This window comes from Chaetodon trifascialis, chromosome 11 (genome assembly GCF_039877785.1).
Source record: "Chaetodon trifascialis isolate fChaTrf1 chromosome 11, fChaTrf1.hap1, whole genome shotgun sequence".
Taxonomy (NCBI): Eukaryota; Metazoa; Chordata; class Actinopteri; order Chaetodontiformes; family Chaetodontidae; genus Chaetodon; species Chaetodon trifascialis.
This window is the reverse complement of record NC_092066.1, coordinates 25,219,772-25,241,460: the sequence shown is the minus strand read 5'-3', so window position 1 is coordinate 25,241,460 and position 21,689 is coordinate 25,219,772. Positions and strand designations below refer to the sequence as shown.

General features: G+C 39.7%; 1 protein-coding gene across 1 annotated transcript in view; it reads right to left on the bottom strand.

The window, feature by feature from the left end:
* Positions 1 to 4,178: 4,178 nt before the first annotated feature.
* The window catches only part of LOC139338462 (cadherin-12-like), a 112,483-nt gene continuing 94,972 nt past the window's right edge, over positions 4,179 to 21,689 (bottom strand). Inside the window, exons 12-13 of the mRNA XM_070973477.1 lie at positions 18,047 to 18,298; positions 4,179 to 5,085 (exon numbers count right to left, since the gene is read on the bottom strand). Coding sequence (XP_070829578.1) covers positions 4,475 to 5,085; positions 18,047 to 18,298 — 863 coding nt within the window. The 3' untranslated portion in view covers positions 4,179 to 4,474. The remainder of the gene's footprint in view (positions 5,086 to 18,046; positions 18,299 to 21,689) is intronic.

The window sequence follows — 21,689 nt, the reverse complement described above, 5'->3', positions numbered from 1 at the left end:
AGAAACTGCAGGAGTGCTGAGAGGAAATGGAGAAAATCAAAGCTGACAGTCCACCATGAAATTTTTCGTCATCACCTCAAAACTTAAAATAACACCATTAAACAGGCAAGAATTTCTCACTTCAAAAAACTAATCTCTGACCATAAAAATAATCCTAAATTTCTCTTCTCCACAATTGATCTTTTAATAAACAGTAATTTTAACAGATCTCATAAGACAATAACAAATACCTTGTGTGAAGACTTTGCAGACCACTTCAGGCGCAAAATTGATAACATCAGATCCAGTCTTTTACCGCAACAGGTTTTAACTACCAATATGTCTGGATCACAGGTTTTACCTGAGGAAACACTGGAGAGTTTTGCCCTGGTTGATGCAAGGACACTTGGTCGAGTTTTCTCCCAGGTAAACCCCACAACCTGCCTTTTAGACCCAATTCCCACACTGTTTTTTAAAACGCTCTATGGGTTCTTTGAGGAACAGCTGTTATACATGGTGAATTGCTCTCTTCAGGCGGGTGTCTTCCCCGCCTCCTTTAAAACGGCGGTGGTGAAGCCCCTTCTGATGAAGAGCAATTTAGATCCCAATATTCTTAATAACTATCGACCTGTATCCAACTTACCTTTTTTAAGTAAAATTTTAGAAAAACTGGTTTTTAACCAAGTAAATGATTTTTTAAACAAAAAGAACATCTTAGAAAGGTATCAGTCTGGTTTTAGGATGAACCACAGTACCGAGACAGCCCTATTAAAGATTTTAAATGATATCAGGTGCAACTTAGATAAACACAAGCTCACAGTCTTGGTACTACTGGATCTAACTGCCGCCTTCGATACAGTAGACCATCACATTTTATTGAACAGACTGAGGCACCTGGTCGGCCTCTCCGGTACTGCTTTTAACTGGTTCGTCTCATACCTCACTGACCGACACTTCTTTGTAAGTTGGGATGCATGTTCCTCAGGTACCCATGAGATCAAGTGTGGGGTTCCCCAGGGGTCAATTTTAGGTCCAACTCTTTTTAATCTGTACATGCTACCCCTCGGGGACGTCATCAGGAGGCATTGCATCAGCTTCCATAGTTATGCTGATGATACGCAACTGTACATTGCCGTGTCTCCTGATGACACAGGGCCTATTGATGCCCTTTTTAACTGTATTTTAGACATCAAGTCATGGATGGCAGAAAATTTCCTTCAGCTCAATCAGGACAAAACAGAGGTCTTAGTCATTGGTCCTGAAGGCCAGAGAGAGAAACTTTTACCAAAACTAAAATATCTTAAACCGACACATTCTGTAAAAAATCTGGGCGTGATTTTTGACTCTGAGCTTACTTTTATTCCACACATCAAAAACATAACAAAGATAGGTTTTTACCATCTTAAGAATATAGCCAGAGTCCGCCCGTTTCTCTCTCAGGCCAGCACGGAGGTGCTGATGCATGCTTTTATCTCTTGTCGCTTAGATTATTGTAATGCCCTGCTCTCTGGTCTTCCCAAAAAGAGTACTTCAAATTTTCAACTACTACAGAACTCGGCTGCTCGCGTGCTGATGAGGGCCAGAGGGCGGGAGCACATTACACCAGTTTTAAAATCGCTGCATTGGCTCCCCGTGCGTTTCAGGATCGATTTTAAGGTTCTTTTATTAGTTTTCAAATGTCTTAGCGGTCTCGGGCCTTCTTATTTATCTGACCTTCTTTTACCATATCAACCCTCGCGGACCCTGAGGTCCTCCGACTCCGGCCTCTTTACCATACCAAAAGTAAGAACTAAAACACACGGGGAGGCGGCTTTTAGTCATAATGGCCCCCGACTGTGGAACAGCCTGCCGGAGAACCTCAGGGCCGCAGAGACCGTTGATGTTTTTAAAAAAAGGCTCAAGACTCATTTCTTTAACCAGGCTTTTAATTGATATGTCTGATTTTTCTCATTCCTTTAATCAGGCTTCTTATCTTATCATATTTTAGTTGTATGTTCTTACGACATGACTATTTACTATTTATTTCATTTACTCAGTTTATTACTAGTTTATCTATAGCTTTCATTTATAGTTTATTTACTATTTATTCACTCAATGTTCATGTTTTATATATTGTATTATTTTACATAACTTATCTACTCTACTTATTGTCTTATGAACTTTTCTTCTTTTAAATCTTTATTTATTTATTTATTTTTTCAACTTATTTATTTATTTATTTATTTATTTATTTATTTATTTATTTATTTTTTAATTCCAGTGTTTCCTCGGCGGGTCCTCCACACTGAGAGATGTGTCTGATCTGTTGCAGAGGGGGCTGTCCTCGGGCCCTCTTGGCCCGGCTGGTTGGGGGACTCCCTACCTTGGTGTGGGGCCCACCGGTCTGTCGGGCTCGGGTGGGCCCGGGTGCGGGTGCCCCCTGTGCTCACAGTCCCTGATGTCTCTCGGTGTGGACGACCCGAAAGGTGGCCTTTTCCTCAGTCATTAGTGCCGTGCCATGTCTCGTTACCCCTGCCATCGTCTGCACTAAGAATGTGTGTGTGTGTGTGTGTGTGTGTGTGTGTGTGTGTGTGTGTGTGTGTGTGTGTGTGTGTATGTATGTGCGTGTATGTGCGCATGTGTGCGTGTGTGTATGCATGTAGTTGGGGGTGGGTGCTTGTACATACGGAGGGTGGGAGGGATGGGTTTTTATTGTTGCTTTATTTTGATTTCTATTGTTTTTAAATCCTGTGAAGCACTTTGTGTTACATTTTATTATGTATGAAAAGTGCTATATAAATAAAGTTTGATTTGATTTGATATACTCAGTAATTGTTGATGTGAAAATATTGCATAGTACAGCTTTATAAATAATTCAATATATGTTGTATGGGTAAAACATTATTGTGATTGGGGAACGTTATAATCGCCCCGGATAGTAAGTTGAGGACTGAATCTAAATTAATTTATTACAAAAAAAAAGAAAAAGGTCATTTTTCAACCATGATTCAGACAAACACAAAAACAACAACAACAACAAAAAAACCTGTCGACATGAGTAGACCCTTAGACATTTTAAAAACTAATGAGAGAGATTAAATATGTCACTTTGTGAAGAGTGATGGTGATGACTCCTACGAGAAAATCAGCTTCCTCAAAACACGTTAGCATACTGAGAGTTCTGAGTATTACCACTCATTTCATGACCAGTGTGCACAAACAGGAACAATTAGTACTCAGGCCACTAATCAGTGTCAACATATGACCTGTGGCTGAGCAAGATTTCTCCACTCAAAGTGTGTGTGACTCAGAGTTTATCAGATGAAATCAAGCCCAGATATTTTGAGCTCTGTTAGTAGCCCATCTGTTTTTATTTGTTTTCTGAACCTGTTATTCTGTTTTGTCGAGATTTGTCTCATGTTTGCATAATCAAAATATTTGCTTGACAGGCCACTGCCAAGCAAATAAATGGGAAAACAATGGTGCTCAGTAAATGAGAGCCAGATTTTTCAGCCCACAAGAAAGCTAATATCAGATCTCATCCAAGAAAATCTAGCTAAATTCATTTAAAATGTTTTACACGCTCTAAATCTAGTGTGAAATGAAAACAACACTGCAAGAGTTTTTGGATATACTAGCAGCTCTCTGACACTAATTGCTGCACAGTAGCACTTTGAACTAAAACAGCAGGATGTACAATTATTAAGATGCTGATGTTTAGCAGGCGATGTTTACCATGGTCAAAATCAGATTGTCTTAGTTTAGAAAGCAAAAATTTGCTAATGATAGCACTAAACACACAGGGCAGCAGAGGCTGATGGGAATGCCATTAGTTTTGCAGGTATTTGGTCATAAGCCAAAAATATTGTACCTGATGAGGGTGCCAGATGAAAAGTTAAAGGATAACCAAATTATTAACTCAGCCTTATGGAAAATGAATGTCTGTTCCAAAGTGCTTAGCAGGACATTCAGTAGTTGAGACATTTCACTCTGAAACAACAGTGTAACCTCATGAAGCTGTTAGAGGAAAAACCAGGGGATCACCAAAGACAACAGGATTCATCCTCTGGGAACCATTGATATCTGTACCACACTTCATGGTAATCAATCCCATGTTTGTATCCTTCCTTGTGTGGTTAAGAAAACAGCATTTAATTTTCTGATTAAATTATGGAAATGATTTGATGAAACTTCAGAATCTGATATTGAAATCAAAACATCAGTTCAAGATATTTTATTAAGTATCATGACTTAAAGTAACATGTAAACATATAGTACCTCAGGCACTTTGAGGAGCTATAAAGTTTACTTTTTCACACAGCTGTTGCTAGATTCTCTGCTCTCCATCTAACCAGTTCACAACTCTACCTCACATGGACAGCTTTCTAGAAAGTCCCCACATCATTCTAGCCAGTGCCTGTCACAGTAAAAAAAAAAAGAAAAAGTAAAACATGTCTCAAAAAGAAAGCTAATCCCCACATAGCCACCCAAAGTCTCTCTGCTGTCCAATTTCCTCTCAGCTCTCCTCAGCAAGTGCAGACGGCTGTTTGTCCAGGATACTAGCTAGTGTTTTGAACGGCTGTCCCCAGTCACCGAGGGAGCTAAAATCCCCTGACTCGTCAATTACCCATGACTCCTCGATGGAGCTGAGTGAGCCAGCTTCTGAGCCGTCACCCTCATAGGCATAGGTCGCCAGTGAATCATAGGGTGGGGAGGCATAACCATGCTGACTCTCCTCCAGCCGCTGTTCGATGAACTCCCTGATCATTTCAGCACCGTCCTCAGTCACTCTGCCATGGGAAGAGAGCAGGGACTTGTTCACCGCAGCAATGACACCGGCTGTTTGGCAGTGGATGTCAGGTGTCCTGATGTCATCAGAACGACTGCTGAGATGAAGCAGAACCCCATCTCCGTAGCCATTTTTGTCTTTCTTGGAGGTGCTGCTATGAGTGCTGGTGCGTTGTGAGTGTGTGTGGCGCAGAGTGCCCATGTCAAAGGCGTGAGTGTCCGCCTCACCTCCGCCCTCATCGTCATAGTGAATGACATTATCACGGATGTCCTCTTTCGATGTCATCAGAGTCTCTTTCTCTTTGTTGTGCCTCTGGCCCATGTATAATGCTGCCATGACTGCAAGACACAGACAGAAAGTTATGGATTATTTGAAAAATCTCTACACATGCATAATAAATTTGGTTTGTCTCTTTCTCTTTATTTCCTCTTTGACTTGTCATAGTCAGTTCCAAATGGATGTTTGGACAATTTTTGTAACTGCAAAATTATACAATTTCAAATCCCACTCATAGTGGCCCTAAAATTCTTCTTGCCTACAATATTTGATATTTATCTTGACCTTATCAACGTATGTAGAATCTTTTCCACAGTTTCACAGCAGATCAGTTAGTATTCCTAAATAAAATATGTGCACTGATTGTTATCGGTCATTGTTATTGGTCACTGTAATTATTCCTTCTGTCTATTCTGGCAGTTAAGCTTTGCCTTCCTGACAAAGCTACTCTGTTAAAGGCTTGTGTCAAAACTGTGGGGATATTACAGTACTAAGCTATCAAGTAGTTTGCTCTTCAGCAAACCACGACTTTCTCCACCTTTCTACACAATGTGCCAAGTGTGTCCTCCAGAAACATGTATTCATACTTTGTGAAGACACAACTTTGTGACAATCCACTGACATTAGTATTTTTTACCCTTATGTCAGCAAATCACAGAGCTTCCTGGCAAATTTCATCCTACAAATAATTTGTGTTAAACTGAATTTTTTTTTCTACTTTTGACCACTCCACTGGTCAGTCTTGTGTGGCCCACTATATCCCACAATGCAGGTAATGAACACAGGCAAACACCACTTTTCTTCACAGCAAGTGTGGACAGGAATAATGACTGCAGTGACCAATACCCCTTTTAATGCACATATGCCAATTCAATTCATATACCAAGGTTCACAAGTTAAAAGCAGTAAGTAGTAGTAAGTAGTACTCAGTTTTCTGTTTTCTGTTCAGTTTCCTCTGCCACATTGAAAGTCTGAGCATGGTACAACAAGGAGGTGTGTGTGCCTACAATTTGTAGTTAACAGTCTTTAATTTAAAAGAAATACTGGACAATCCAGCTGCTCTATCATGTATTTTATGTCAGCAGACAAATAGAAAAGCTGATGAATCATAGTTAAGAGTGCCCTGATGGAGGGTTTAACGGGATGACACTTCACTCCTAGGTCAGATCCAGGGTAATTTGCTCTGCACTCAGATGGAGTCTGCATAAAAGAGGGAAACAAACTGCCAAAACTGAGCACAAGCAGCTTTGGAGATTGTGAGAAGAGGAAGACCTGCTGTTCACTCCATCCTCACTATTCCTCTTTCAGGCACAAAACATTGATTACCCTCACATGTCCGTGTTGGACTGCTCTCCAAAGTTTACTTGTAGGATGTGGTAATTCCTAATACTTCTAATGACTTTTAATTCTTTCACGAATGACATAAGAGTGAAATACCAATCGTTGTAGTCAAGCCATCTCTCCAGCCATTCTCTTGTAAAGGCCATTATTATTTTGTTCTAGCATTTATAGTAGACGTGGGGCAATCAAATGTACAATACAGATAATGGAGTTTCTAGGAGCTTCTGCTGTGATGTTTCTGACAGCCAGGTTATGGAGATGGTATATTAATGTATACTGCGTGTTTTTTCCTCTTCCGTGTCAAATTTCCATTTGCTACTTGTCCTTCAGTTTTGAGAGCACCCAGGCGAATTAAATATCAAAACGTGTGTCTTGATTGGGATCAGCGTGCTATTACTTTTCTCAAATTTAGATGACGCAAGTCGTGAAAAACTGCGATAAATTTCCCATAAGGAATGAATGGAAGGAGGTCAAAAAACGGACAAATCATTGGACTTTTTCTACTGCCTTCTGCTCTGGCATACTCTGTCTCTGCTCCTCATTGACTCCAATACAAAGATTTTCTGAGAGAAGCAGAACAGACCCCTGTTTTAAACTCGCAAGTGTCTGCAAAATATTGACTGTAGAAACACTGAAATCACACCGAATCGTTCAGGAAGTCAATGACGTTCCGTGTTTTTTTCTGATAGGAGTTACCGTTCTCTCAGTATTAGCCCAAATGTGAGAGCAGTGCAGAGGCAGATCGCAATCGCTTTTTCTGTCTGAATGCATGTGTGTCTGCTGGGCTGAGAGTGGGCGTGTGTGCGTGTGCACCTGTGTCTGAGTGGGTGACATCATCGGTCAGAGTGGGAGAGAGCCTAAAATTACTCCAGATTTTTTCTCTTTCCACACTCCTCCCAGCCACAATTTACGCTCTACTCGCATGATTTTTTTCCAAGATTGTAGACAAATTTGTTGTGTCTCTCAGAATGTGCTCAAAAAATCAGAGAGACTTACAGAATTTGAATTAGCAGCCTCTAAGTGCGGCCACGTCTGTCTCTGCTCCTCATTGACCCCAATACAAAGATTTTCTGAGAGAAGCAGAACAGATCCCTGTTTAAAACTTGCAAGTGTCGACAAAATATTGACTGTAGAAACACCAAAATCACACTGAATTGTTCAGGAAGTCCTTACAGCGATGACAGTCTGTGTATTTTTCTGATAGGACCAACCGTTCTCTCAGGATAAGCCCAAATGTGAGAGCACTGCAGAGGCAGAAAATCACTTTTTCTGTCTGTCTGAATGCATGTGTGTCTGCTGGGCTGGGCCCCCATTGTCAATGGCAACCACCTCAAGTTGCCATGGCAACCTCTCCAACACACCTGATTCAAATGATCAGCTCGTCATCAAGCTCTGCAGTGGCTTGATAGCGAGCCACTTTTCTTTTCTTACATTACTGGTGAGGTCGAAATGTCAGTTATGTAATGAGAGATGTTGGCCTGTTAGCATTAGCCACAATGCTAACATGCTAATGCTAACATGAGGTCCTATGAACTTGTTGGTGCATACAGGTTTGACTTTTGATGTCAGTTTGTTCTGCTAATATGCTAATGATTAACATGCTAATGCTAACATACTAACCTATAGTAAAATGATTCTTGAATGCATTCTAATGGTGTTTGAGATCTTTTCAATGTGTTACTTGACATGCTAATGTTAGCTTAGCATTAGCCACTATTAGCATTGTGGCTAACACTATGGTCCTATGAACAGGTTTGACTTTGATATTGGTATTTGATATTGATATTGGCTTGTGCCACAGTGGCACAAGTGGTAACACTGTCACCTCACAGCTAGAAGGTCCCTGGTTCAAATCCCTGTGCTGACGGCGCTGGTGGCATGTCCTCCACCATGTCTTCAGTGCCTGCTGCTCGAGGAAAAAAGAGGCCTTTCTGTGTGGAGTTTGCATGTTCTCCCCATGTTCACCCGGGGTTTCCTCCTTAAAATAACCCCCACAAAAAACATGCAAGAAGATCACCACCTGACCAATGGTGAGGAAGGAGGATGGGTCCCCGGGCGCAGGCGCCGGCATCGGCTGGCCACTGGCAGCCCAAGGCTCCTGGTCTGCCGTGGAGGAACGACAGACCAGGATGGGTCAAATGCAGAGAAAAATTATTTCACAAAGCATGGCGTGTGTACAGTCTCCTCCCTGTAGCATGTGTGTGCAGTGATTAATAAAGTAAAAAAAAAAAGAAGACATGACGTTGCTGTGCTAATATGATAATGTTAGCATGCTAATGCTAACATACAGTAAAATGATTCTTAAATGCATTCTAAAGGTGTTTGTTTCTTAATGTGTTACTTGACATGCTAATGTTAGCTTAGCATTAGCAGCTGTTAGCATTGTCATAACATACACCAGCAAGAGCCCCCATGGCCCTTTCAAAATTTCCCCAGGGGAAAATTTTTTTTATTGAAACTTTGAACAAAAGTGGCCCTAGAATACACACCTGTGCCAACACTCGTAAAACTGGACTGATGTTCTACCAGAGCAGATCATTTGCAAACCAATTAAACAATTTGTTTCATTAAATCCAACAGAATTCAGGCATTTCAAAAGAATTTAACTAACACAATCAAAAGTCCTAGATAAGACCAAACAAATAAAATCTAGCAACATCATTCAAGGCTTTCCATGCTGCCGTGCTATGGCCCAGTCTAAAACTTGATTGATAAGATTTTAAAATAGAGACTTGAGATAAAATGATCACACCTGATTGTTAACCGGCTTTTCTAATGCTGCAAAGATTGGAAATTGGGCAATAATTCTTCAGCTCATTTCACTGTCCTCCTTTGTGCAAAGTTGTCATACCAGGCTGCCTTCCACAAGTCAGGTGTACTTTCTGGCAAAAGAAATAGAAGTCATAAATCAATAAAATATCAATAAAAGCAATCAGTTAGCCTCACCACCAGGCTAAAAGCAAGCCTAGCCAATCTAACAGTGGCAGTCAAGGCAGGCAGTGCAACACTGGCATTCATCTGGAGGGTTTCTGGTCACCTGATCAATGTGCTCCCAGTCTAATGGTCACTCTGTCTTCACCAGCTCCTGGGAAAATATCTGCCTCTTTAATTGCTGAATCCTCCACTACAGTATGTTCACCAGCTAGTTGCTTGTTCTGTATTTCTGCTGTTTAGTGTCGGGCACATTGTGCACAGGTTTATCAGAGCCTTTACCATGTTTACTTTTAGATATAAATAAGCTTTTTGTCAAAGTCCAGGGTTTATTTTGTTTTCTTGAGGATCCCTCTGCTCGGTGAGAAAAGAGACAGCAGCCAAGCTGAGCTGCTGGATGGACTGTGTTCACTGTCACTGAGCCAAACAATTTTTTTCTTTAGAAAGCTTAAAAAAACTAATGAGAGGACAGCAGGAGAGAAGGGTGAAATATGGGAGAATCCCAAGAAAAATGGGATAGTTGACAGGTCTGTCCATCACAAAACAGACAGTATTTCTGTCCATTACATTTGTCTTAAGTGACCCTGTAATCGTATCTGCATCACATAAGGCTTTACACTCATCAACAGACCATCTCTCCTTATACATCAGGAACAGTTTGTACTGAGCTGCATGAATGCACTGCAACCTGTTTTAAAAGTCAGGAATGTCCATGCAATTTGTCCCAATTACAGATGTCCGCAGTGGACTGACTATTAATACAAAAAATAATTCAATCAAGGGAAGGCAGGCAGGACTGTGTAAATTATCCAAGATCCCATGTTTATATATGTGTGTGTGTGTGTGTGTGTGTGTGTGTGTGTGTGTGTGTGTGTGTACATATATATACATACATACATACATACACACACACACACACACACACACACATATATATATATATGCTGCTTAAAGTCCTCAATGCATGCAGATGTTTTGCATGCCCTCATATGGAAACTGCTCACCCTCACTTCCCCCCTCCATTAGCAAACCAATCATCTGATCTGTGAAGCAGATCAGTGCACAGAGAAGGAAACATAACAACATCCCTTCGGGCTATGTGGTATAGAAACTAAACAAGGTCATAGTGTAGACTAGGGGCTGGGTTAATGGGGGCTGCTAGTATGTACGGGAGTATACTGATGTTTCAGCATGTTCAGCTCTTTCAGAGATTTAATAGAAAACTGTCTTGTGTCAGCAGCAAGGCTTTTTTTGTAGGCTTCTTGCTGCTGGAGGAAATAGTAACAGCATGGTACAACTGATGATTGTGAAAAGGAACAAACACTGTTCCTGAAATAATAACAGGTTTACAATAGTAGGTCAGAGGAGAATTCAAATGAGAGGACATGCAGTATACAATTTGTGAAAAATGCATCCACTCGATGCCATACACTATTTATCTGCTTGCTTTGTGACGCAGGTTAAAGCCAATATTCTGTTTGTTGGAGCGTGTCACTAACTTGCTTTCCAAGGGCAAGAAATTTACACAAAAAGAGCAATATAGAAAAATATATAACCAATTTACAATGGAAAAAAAAAGTAAAATCATACATTAGTTTCTGATTCAGCAGGATCAGCCGCAGTGCCTTATCCTTCTGCAGGTGAATAATAATGCTGTGTTAGCATTAGAGGAGGATTTATTTAGTATTGAGAGAAGGAGGTGGGGTTGTTGGCTTGGTAAATTACTGAAATTTCTCCAGGCTGTAATGAAGCAGAAAGGCTCTTTTTCACACTGCAGAAAAACATACAGCACCCTCTGAGCCAAACTGAAATGAAAGACAGAACTGATCTGGCCACCGGCAGCTCACCGTGAATGAAACTAGGACTCCAATTCACAGAGCCTCTCCTGCTGTATCCTTTGCTGTAATGAAGACTCCAACAAAGATGCAGCTCTGCAGCATCCACCCAGTTTCCAGCCTTTTTTCTCTTTTACATTTGCTTGTTGCCTGTTACCTGCAACTAACCCTATATGTCATCTCCCTGCAGTTCTGTCTGCTCTGGTCTGGACCCTGTCTCCTGCCTTCTCATCTGTCCTGCTCTGGTTCAGCCCAGCATCTTCCCGCATTCTGCTCTGGACCTGCTTGGCTCTGCTAACCACTCCTTGGTCCCTCTGCTTGGCTTGGGCCTGGCTCATATTCCATTCCTTTAACCCTGCAATAGATACCTTAAATCTCTTACCCGACTCTGTGCACCTGGATGCACCTTAACACAGATCCAATCAAAACAGAAGCAATGTGTATCCTTCCCATCTCCACCCTCTATTCCAAATAATATCATCACTGCATCCAAAAACCATAATGTCCAACTCAAAGCTTCAAACCATAGTCCACAGACCAATGGATGACATCATCTTGAGTTTACACTTGGTCAAATCGAGTAGATGCCATGTTTTTATGGTTGTATGATTTAGTAAAATCCATTTTTTGTAGAATTCATGGTGGGACCACTTGAGACCTGCACAATTAGAATTTTTCCCTGCACTGCAAAACTGAAATCTAAGTAAAAGTAACGGTACAAAGCAATGACAGTACTTAAGTCAAACTATTGCTTTATGAACAAACTTACTGTTCAGCCTGTGTTATCCTCAAAATAAAGTGAGTGAGCACTGTGCTTACATCTCATTTGAAAAATAAATGTTGCCATTACATTCACCATGCAACAACATTTATGGAGGAACACAAGCAGAAATGCCATTGTGATCATTCTTTAAGACCTAAATGGCTCTTATCATATTTTCTAATAAACATTAAAAACAACCTCAAAGAAAGAGTATATTAAACAAAGATTCGGGTGATTTACTGTCTTTAGTTAGAGCACAAACATCTGGAATCAAGACAGCTAACATTTTCATCTGCCACTAAAATACCCTGATAATATCATAAATCTTTTCTTTGTATCCAGACAAATGTACTCTGTGTGTGGGCGGTCCACCTATCAGAAGGTTGGTGGTTCAATCTGTGGCCTCAGCAGTCACCATGCCGAGGTATCCTTGGGCAAGATACCGAACCCCAAAACTGCCCCCGATGCTGTGCCATCGGTGTGTGAGCTGATAATGCTCATAATGAGCTGGTGGCTTAGCTGCCGTGTGGATGTGTGTGCAAACCGGTGAAGACATGAGTTGTAGAAGCGCTTTTAGTGGTCTTCAGACTAGAAAAGTGCTACACAAATACAGTCCATTTACTGGTTTTATGATATATTGCATACATATATCCATCATATTTAAAGATGATGGCACTAGCATACATTGAATTTAAGCAAAATTTCCTACATATTAAGAAAATAATTAAATATGTTCTTGTATCAATACAAATCTACTTTTATTTTGCTTTTACCTTGTTTTGCAAATACACTAGTTTTAATCTGTGGGTCTTTTGAGGCTACATATATTTACTTGTTTTGAAAAATCTTGCCAAGTCAAATTTTCTTGTTCTGTTGGCAGAGAATTTAGCTTATTTCAAATAATTTATTTTAATCCTTTTTTTTTTTTTTTTTTTTAAGTTTTTCTGAGTTTTTGCAGTGTGGTCCACTCAGTTCCTAGCAACTGTGAGTCTCTGATCCTTACAATCAAGTTGTTTTTGAGGCATAAACTGTGGATGAGGTTGTATATAGTTGTAATAGTGCAGTGCAGAAAAAAGGACTTGTATCGCTGCTATTCTCAACTACAGTAATACATCAGCTGGTGACAAATCATGCTCCTGTTGTTCTGACCTCAAGATGTGGTCATATTATCCTCAACTTTATTTGAACCAAACTTAACTTCAACTAAATATCCCAAACAGTCCACTGTTAAATCACAGCTTAACAGAGGACAGTACCCCTCTCAGTACTGTCATGCTGTGATGCCATTACTGCTCCCTATTGTATTAGCTCAGTTTTTTCCACCTCTCAGGGTAGCACACTGCAGCATTTGTAAAATCAATGTTGATGAGAACTGGTTGATTTACACTTTTGTTAGCTTCAGATTATTTATAATATAATGGTGATGAACAAAGCTGGAAGGGGGGCCCTGGGACTATTTTTATCAGAGCCACTACAGACTCTAAAATCACCACTATGTATTTGGAAGAGAAAACAAAGATGAACAGTAAAACGATTACTCAAACTGTTTATTGTTAACATCCATCACAGTTTACATACTAGCTTGACCACACTTGAGTGCTCATAGTTTTCCTGTGCGCTCAGTTTGAGTTTGACTTCTTAATAAAGTGGTTTAGGTCATCTGGATAAACTGCTGGTTACGTGTCTGCTTTTGTTTCTCATTGTACAACCCACATTCCAAAAAAGTTGGGACCCTGTGTAAGACACAGATAAAACAGAATCATTAACTAATCTTTTTTGATATATACTCAATTGGAAACAGCACAAATACAAATATATTTAATGTTCATTGATTTTTTTTTGTAAATATGTGCTTATTCTGAATTTGATGCAGCAGCACATTTCAAACCTGTTACAACAGGGGCAACTGAAAACTGGGAAAGTTGTGGAATGCTCCAAAAACACCTGTTTGGAACGTTCCACAGGTAAACAGGTTGATTGGAAACAGGTGATAGTATCATGACTGGGTATGAAAGGGGCATCCTGGAGAGGCTCAGTGGTTCACAAGAGAGAATGGAGAGAGGTTCACGACTTTGTGAACACATGATTGTGTAAAAGATGTTACTACATGAACTCCGGAACACTTCACATTTACATTTTACCCATGGTCCCAACATTTTTGGGGTTGTACTGTTTGTACTATATGCTTTAGTGATCTTGCCATGTTCATAGATTATAGCAGCTTTTTCATTGGTGTGTACAACAGTATGATAACTGGGATAAATAATGGCCATCGCTATGAAAATGCGTGTCATTTTGCAATAAATCGTAGATTTATTTAGGGATGGTTTGATCACCAATACTAGACTTTAATTACCATAGGATTAGTTTAATCTTTAAGGTAGCATTTGATTAAAATTTTAGCTTTGAATATCAGGTTAGAGGGAGGCTTAGTCATGTTACCTCCAGCTAATAAAGACCTCAAAAATTCTGCTTTGCCTCCACTCTGTTGATCTGGAAAAGGTCAGGCATGCCTCAGTTCTTTATGCTTGGATTACTGTAACTCCAATTCCTGTCGCCCAAAGTGCTGCAGCCCTTTTAACCAAGACTAGGTGGCAGAAACAGAGTTACCTATAATGGCTTCCTGTTAACTTCAGGATTGCTTTTAATGCCAAGTTGTTAGTCCATGAGGTCAGCAGTTTGGCCCCAAAGTCTAAGTCTGTTTGAGCCTTTATAATCCTGAATTAGAGAACTTCTTTTTAGCTGTGTCAAGATCCTGACAGAAAAGAACAAAGAATCCATCTGCTGTCACACTGAGAGCCACTGTGTTTGAACTGCCTGCATCAGGAGTCAGTCACCTTTTCAAATCTCTGCTTATCTCTGGCCATTGTTTTCTGTCATTTTTGTCCAGGTTTCTCTGTTTTGTTCTGTTGTTCTTTTTTGTGTTCTGTCTCAGTTTGATCCTTGTCTTTACTTTCTTGTGCTCAAGAAGCACCAGCACGTCATAAATTCTAGTCCTCTGGAGACATTGATCACGTCACAGTTTTAATCAAGTGTTCACACTAATGATTAATAGATTGATGACTGATAGGAAATAAATTGATAACAATTCTGGGGATTGATCAGTCTTTCAGTTGATTTACAAATTTGAAATACATACATAAAACATCAGTTGGTTCCAGCCTCTCAAATGTAGGGATTTGCTGCTTTCTCTGTTTTCTGTGACTGTACTGACTATGTTTGCGTTTTGTACTGTTTGTCAGACAAAATAAGCAATTTGAAAATGTTAATTTGGGCTCCAGGGAATTGTGATGGGCATTTTTCAGTTTTTACTGATATTCTGTTGATGATTAATCTAGAAATAATCCATAGGCTGATCCATTCTGAAACTAATTGCTATTTTCCTACTTCATCTGCTGACAGGATTTTTGTTTTTATTGTTGTTGTTGTTGCTAAGTCCAGATGAACTTGACTGCTTTTGTATTTTTTGCCCCGAAGGTAACAAGAGATAACAGGAAGTTAATAAAAATTAAAAAAAAAAAAAAAAAAAAGAAGAGGTGCCAAACCAAAGGCCAATCCCCAGGGAAGACACAAAGCTTTCTGAAATATTTTTCACCATTTTTTACCAGCAGTGGAAATTTCCCATCCTCTTTATTCTAGGGAACATTCTTTGACCAGATATACTCCTTCTGAAATATACACATGACATTAAATCACAAAGGTTATGATTGTGATACTTCAGTAATTAACATCATGCCAGGATTCCAGCATACCTTCAAGCTCACTCCACTGCTACAGCAAAGTGCTTCATTGCCATCATAATATATGAGGAAATGTCTCTCTCTCAGGCACCAGAGAAAGGTGGATGTTATGTGTTAGCAGCTATTAGCCCATCCTCCCTTCTACTCCTTTATGTCCTCTTTCAGTTATCCTGCCTCTCTGGAGAGGACACCAATAAAGAAGGCACAATGCCCTCAAGAAGCTGTGATTCTTCTCTGACATGCTATCAGTCCACACTTACACACACACACACACACACACACACACACACACACACACACACACACACACACACACACACACACACACACACACACAGAGGGCGGGATAAATAACTGTTTCAACCCTGCTTTAGTTTCATTTCTGCTTCATCTGTAATGTAACACACATATGAGATGCACACACACTTTCAAGACACACAATGAAAGCGGTGTACATGTGGCCCTGCATGTTTTCACTTTGGTTGGACAGGCGATGCATAACTGTAGCAATGAAATGAGATGGTGGAAAGATGTCATGGGTTGTTGGTGCCCTCTAGTGTTATACTACAAGTACTAATTCACTGGTGAAATGCCTCTCTTCATTATCAGTGGTGGGCCAGAAACCTTTAAAATTAAAACATCACTAGAAACAATGTGAATTTTTATCACACCTGAAAGTATAACCAGTGTAAATATTTTCTTCTAGGTCACCAAGATGTAACAGAAACATGTCACGGTGCAGTCAGTCATGCACTCATAAAAATTCCGGGAAAAAAAAAAAAAAAAAAAAAAATTCTATTGTAAACCCCAATAATAATGCACTACTTAAAGAGTTGGGAGCACTGCAGGGCAGGTGGCAAAATACACTCAACACACAAGAAATGTTTTGTGGTTAAAGTTCCGACTGGCAGCTGCCTATAGAATCTATTATTATTAACTTCACAATTTCAGATGAGCTGTGGGAAAGTCAATTTAAGTGGACAGAAAGTACTTCAATTAATTTCAAGTCATGGTATTTGAAGGGGCAGAATAACTTGTGTGTAATATTAGCATTATCATAGAGTTATTATAGTTATCAAACTTTTTTTTTTGCAATAATAGCTTTTATTAAATGTAGGATCTTCCTGTCGGTGTCAGGTGTAATCATTTTCTGTTGGCTGGTGATCACATACTCCTGTTATACAAGCTCTGATGAAGGCTACCTGTTCAAATGCATCAGCAGATTTATCAGCTGGCTGTAAACAAATTTACCTAAATGATTAACACTAGGTGAATTTGTTGTTTTTGTCTTTTGGAGTGCTGCTTTTTTCTAACCTTGTGTTGTGAAAATACAGAAAATTACAGAAAAGCAAGTCCTGTGCCCTTTATATAACAATAAGTATCTTTCACTCTATTGACAGAAACAGACAATGAACCTGTGTAATTTACCAAGTCAACCATTAGTAAATTATAATGACAAAAGTGGAACCTTACCTGCAGTGTTTGCTTATGTAAATGTTCCGCTGTATACACAGTGTTTAAACAGACCTAAAAGAAAGGCTAACCCATCTCAGCACAGAGTCTGAGACAAAACTTGTGCTGAATGCATGATATGATGTGCTGGTTTCAGTTTTATGAACAGAGTTTTGGTGTTTGTATTTATTACTATGTTGTAGTTCTAGAACAGGGGTGCCCAATACGTCGATTGGGATCTACCGGTTGATCACAAAGGTAGTGTGGGTAGATCACATGGCATTAAAAAAATAGACGTCAGCCTATCATCCATCCTCACAATGAAATTTGTCACTTGATTGACATACAGGGGAGCCAGTCTGACATCTGACCTTTTCTGACACATGGGTCACCGCGTATGTGCATGCAACGGCGCTAAGTGCTGCAAAACTCTAGCAAGCTAGCGAGTTGCCAAGTTAGCCTCCAAATTATTTCTTCTAAACTTAAGAAAGGGTATAAAAATGAGTGGGGAAGCTGGACCAAGTAAGAAGCCAAAAACTTACCACTTCCATATGGATTGGGAGGAGGACTTTTTTTTCACTATGTCATTTTCGAAGTGCGTTTGCCTCATCTGCCATCCTACCATCGCTATACTGAAGAAGGGAAAAGTGGTTACTGTCCGTCAGTTACTGTCCGGACTATGCATCCCTGGCTGATTCCATTCAGTGCAAGTCATCAGAGTAAGGTAATGACAAAAAACGTCCAGAGTTTTATAATGCAATATGGGTTCATGCAGTTATGCAAGGTACACCAGCATATATTGTACGTATGAAGAATTCTCAATATATTTATAAATAAATGCATGTTTTTGCTTTTTTTTTTTTTTTTTGACTTGGTCATTTTCTAAGTAGCTCGCATGCTGTAAAAGCGTGTGCACCCCTGTTCTAGAAGAAAGAAGATGATGGAAGAAAGACAAGCTTACCAATCAGCAGAGCCACACATAGCAGAATAGCCATCAGAGCTCCAGTGCTGAGGCCTACTGGCAGGAAGATGGCCTCAGCTGAGCAGGTAAGCAGCGAGCCTCCTGCCTCACAGGAACACACTCGGATGGTGAGGGTGGCTGTGCTGCTCTGGGCCGGGTAACCACTGTCTTCAACCACAACAGGAAGTATGTAGACATCCTGCAGCCGACGCTGGAATCCCGAGCGTCGAGTAACAATGCCAGCTGTGTTGTCTGGAAACCAACAGAGGATGATGTTACATCACTGACAGTGTCCCAGACAGGGTCACACAGAATTTGAGATGTCGCAACAACTCTTGAAGACTATACCAAGCATAAGCATTGCTGAAGTATTAGCGTACATCACTGACTTTTTGTTTTAAGTGATACAAACAGATCTGGTGTCACTGATATACAATTCTAAAAAGTAAAAATACAAAAAATCAGAGATGACAAGCAATGCGCAATGTGCGGTGTGAAAATATAGTCTTAGCACGTTCCCAACAAGAACAAAAATATGATTTATTTATTATTGGAAGAATTTCTGTAGAGTTTGTTTTTCCCTTAATGTGAGTTTTGATGCAAACATTCCACGCTTAAAGTGGCACTACAAATAAGTCAAGCTGATTTCTGCTTCTCTCATGGTAGCAATCATGTGGCATACTTCCTGTTACACAGCACACAGGAGCCTGTCTGATGCCCTGAATATTTCATACTGGAGCAAAAAGAGGATGCACAGCTTATATATATATATAAAAGATATTTCTATCTTCCAAACAACAGATTTAGACATTTTTAGTGTGTGTGTGTGTGTGTGTGTGTGTGTGTGTGTGTGTGTGTGTGTGTGTGTGTGTGTGTGTACATGCGAAAGATGAAATCTGAAAGTTTTAATCCTTTTTCATTATATAAGTGCAAAAGTACTTTTTCAATTTTAATTTGAATATTGTACAGCGTCAAGGTCCTATTGTCGTGGAATGTGAAGGCCAAATGCACAAACCACAATCAGGCCAAAACACTGTTTCAGAGAATTCTTCCTTTTTTTTAAAAAAAAAAAAAAAGTCCAATAAAGATAAAAACGTGTAAAAATAACAAGGTGTCCAAAAAAGATAACAAGTGTCGAATAAAAATAAAAAAAGTGTCTGATAAAAATCTGCAGGAGTCAGAAGTCCGAGGAGCAAAGTACTTTATTGTCAACAATAAAGGGGAACACGCTCAGAAACACATACAGTAGAGTGTAATCCTGACGAACTCCGACTTACTTATACACTTCAGCTGTTTACCACGCCCTGAGGGCATCTTTTCTTTTTTTGTAAGTTACTTCTCGTTTTACACCATTAGGTCATCTCTTGGCAGCCACTCTGACCTTAAATCCCCTATCTTTCCCAGATTTGCATTGTTGCATCAAAGGTGCATCCCAAGGATGTATTCTCTTTATTTTCTCTCTATTCATTCCAAATTACATTATTATCTTTTAGGCTTTTCCACACTAAAATAAAAAAGGTTTACAACTTTATTGCAGGCACAGAGTGTATAACAGAAAGCATAAAAACAATACTTTGGTCATTAAGTGCACATAAAGTGATTATGAGAACTTTCAATCCATCAGTGATTATAGTAAACACACAATTATAAAGAATACATGCTTTAAGGTTACTTCAGGACAGCGAGGTTATGTTAGGTCACACAGAGTAGCAGCTGCCCGAACATCTGCAAGGCCACGAGGTGGATCTCAAGATCTCAGACTACGAGCACTCTCTTGTCATATACTCATGATCCTCAAAATCTCAGACCATGAGCATTCTCCTGTCATATCCATGATCACTCCGCCCTCTGTCACAGTGTATCACAGATTCTAGCTCAGTATATCAGCTGTGTCCAGGTGTCATTCTGAGGGCAGTGCATCACAGTATTACACTTCATCAGAGCTACTATAATATCAGGCTCAACAAATCTATCTTCTTCAGTCATTTGCTACCATTGATTATAACACTATATTCTATTTCTCCAGTGAATACATGAAATCATCATATGTCTGTTAGAAAAATTTACACTACTATCAAGGAGGGGGGCCCAATGGAACAGTCTGTGGTGAAAGCAAATGTCCTGAAAATAATCACAACCACTTCACAATAAATTAATGTTTTAACCATAAACCATTAGTTAGCTGGCTGTATGCACTAATATTAACCACTCATCAAGAACTTCATCATCAGAAAACATATCTGCTTCATTTCATATGTCTGAGTTTCAATCATATGACTAATATTTTCTAAATTATATTTCCAAACTAATATCACACACTTTACTGAAAACTATGATAGATCATTTACTTCAAGCAGTGCTGGTTCACTAACTGATCTGAGCTGTTGGGGATATGATGAGGGATCACATTAGTTTTCTGAGGAGAATCACTCATTTAGTTTTTGTCTTTGTCTGTCCTCGCACATGTGTGCTATGTGAACATCATTCCATGCTGTCTGAGACAAGACATTTGTCATTATCTGACAGTGAACAGAGGTCATTCTGTATCATCAAATGCAATACTTTACATTTTATCTAAATATTTAAATACACAAAAGAATTTAGAGTAAATGTTAATATCACGAGTATTCCCTGGTTCCAGCTGGATTGACCTATTTCTGGATAGGTGGCTACGCATGTCTTCCTCTGTTGGTTGTCATCTGTGCTGGAGAGTGAATGTGGCTGCATGCTATCTAAGAGGGGATACTGTCACTCTGTACAGTCCAAGTGGGGACCATCTTCTTTGTAATATGCATCAATCTTTTTTGTAAATCCACATATAATGAGAAGTACGCAAGTCTGTTTGGTTCTGTGATCGTGTAACTTATCATCACACCATATAGAACTTTTTGGTGTCGCCTGAGCAGATTTTTTTTTCCTGTTGTAACCGGCAGGTTAGGTCTGCCCCACCACTAGGGGCCGCAGTGCTGTAACAGCAAAGTCCCCGCTTCTTCCAGTCACACACCTGCAGCAAAGCTCCTGATCGACGCCTTTAGCGGCACATAAATACAGCAGTGCACCAGCCGAAATCTCTCGCTCTCTCTCTTCTGCTGCTGCTTCCGTGTGGTGCTGTTACGCCTCTAAAAAGATGACAATGACGCTGTCCGTGTTTGTGTTCGCCACGGCCGGTCAACTTGGGCGCTGATCGGGTGTTGTACAGCCAAGCAGTGACTGCCACTGCTGTTTTGTGTTTGTTGAAATTCACTTGAATTTTTTTTGTATTTTTTTTATTGGGTTTAAGTGCTAGGTTTTATTCAGTGATTTTAGTGCATTTATACATATATTTTTTGTTATTTAGATTTTTTTGTACATTCTTAATTCGTTTTACATTTTACCAGAGATTTTAACTTGTTTTAGGGTGGTGAGGCTTGTTTTTGTGTAACTACATTTTGAAAACTCGCTGATTCAAGTGGCCTAGTGTTTTACTGTGTAAAAGGTGGCTGTGTGATTTTACTTATTTATTCCTTTGTGGGTTCTCTTATATTTTAGTGTGCTTTGTTTGCAGTGTTTTATTTTAATGCCACCCTAAAAGTGTGACACCTTTGTATGTTTCCTTTTTTTAGTCAAGCCCTCCACCTCCCTATTTTATATTTTTTTCTAGGTT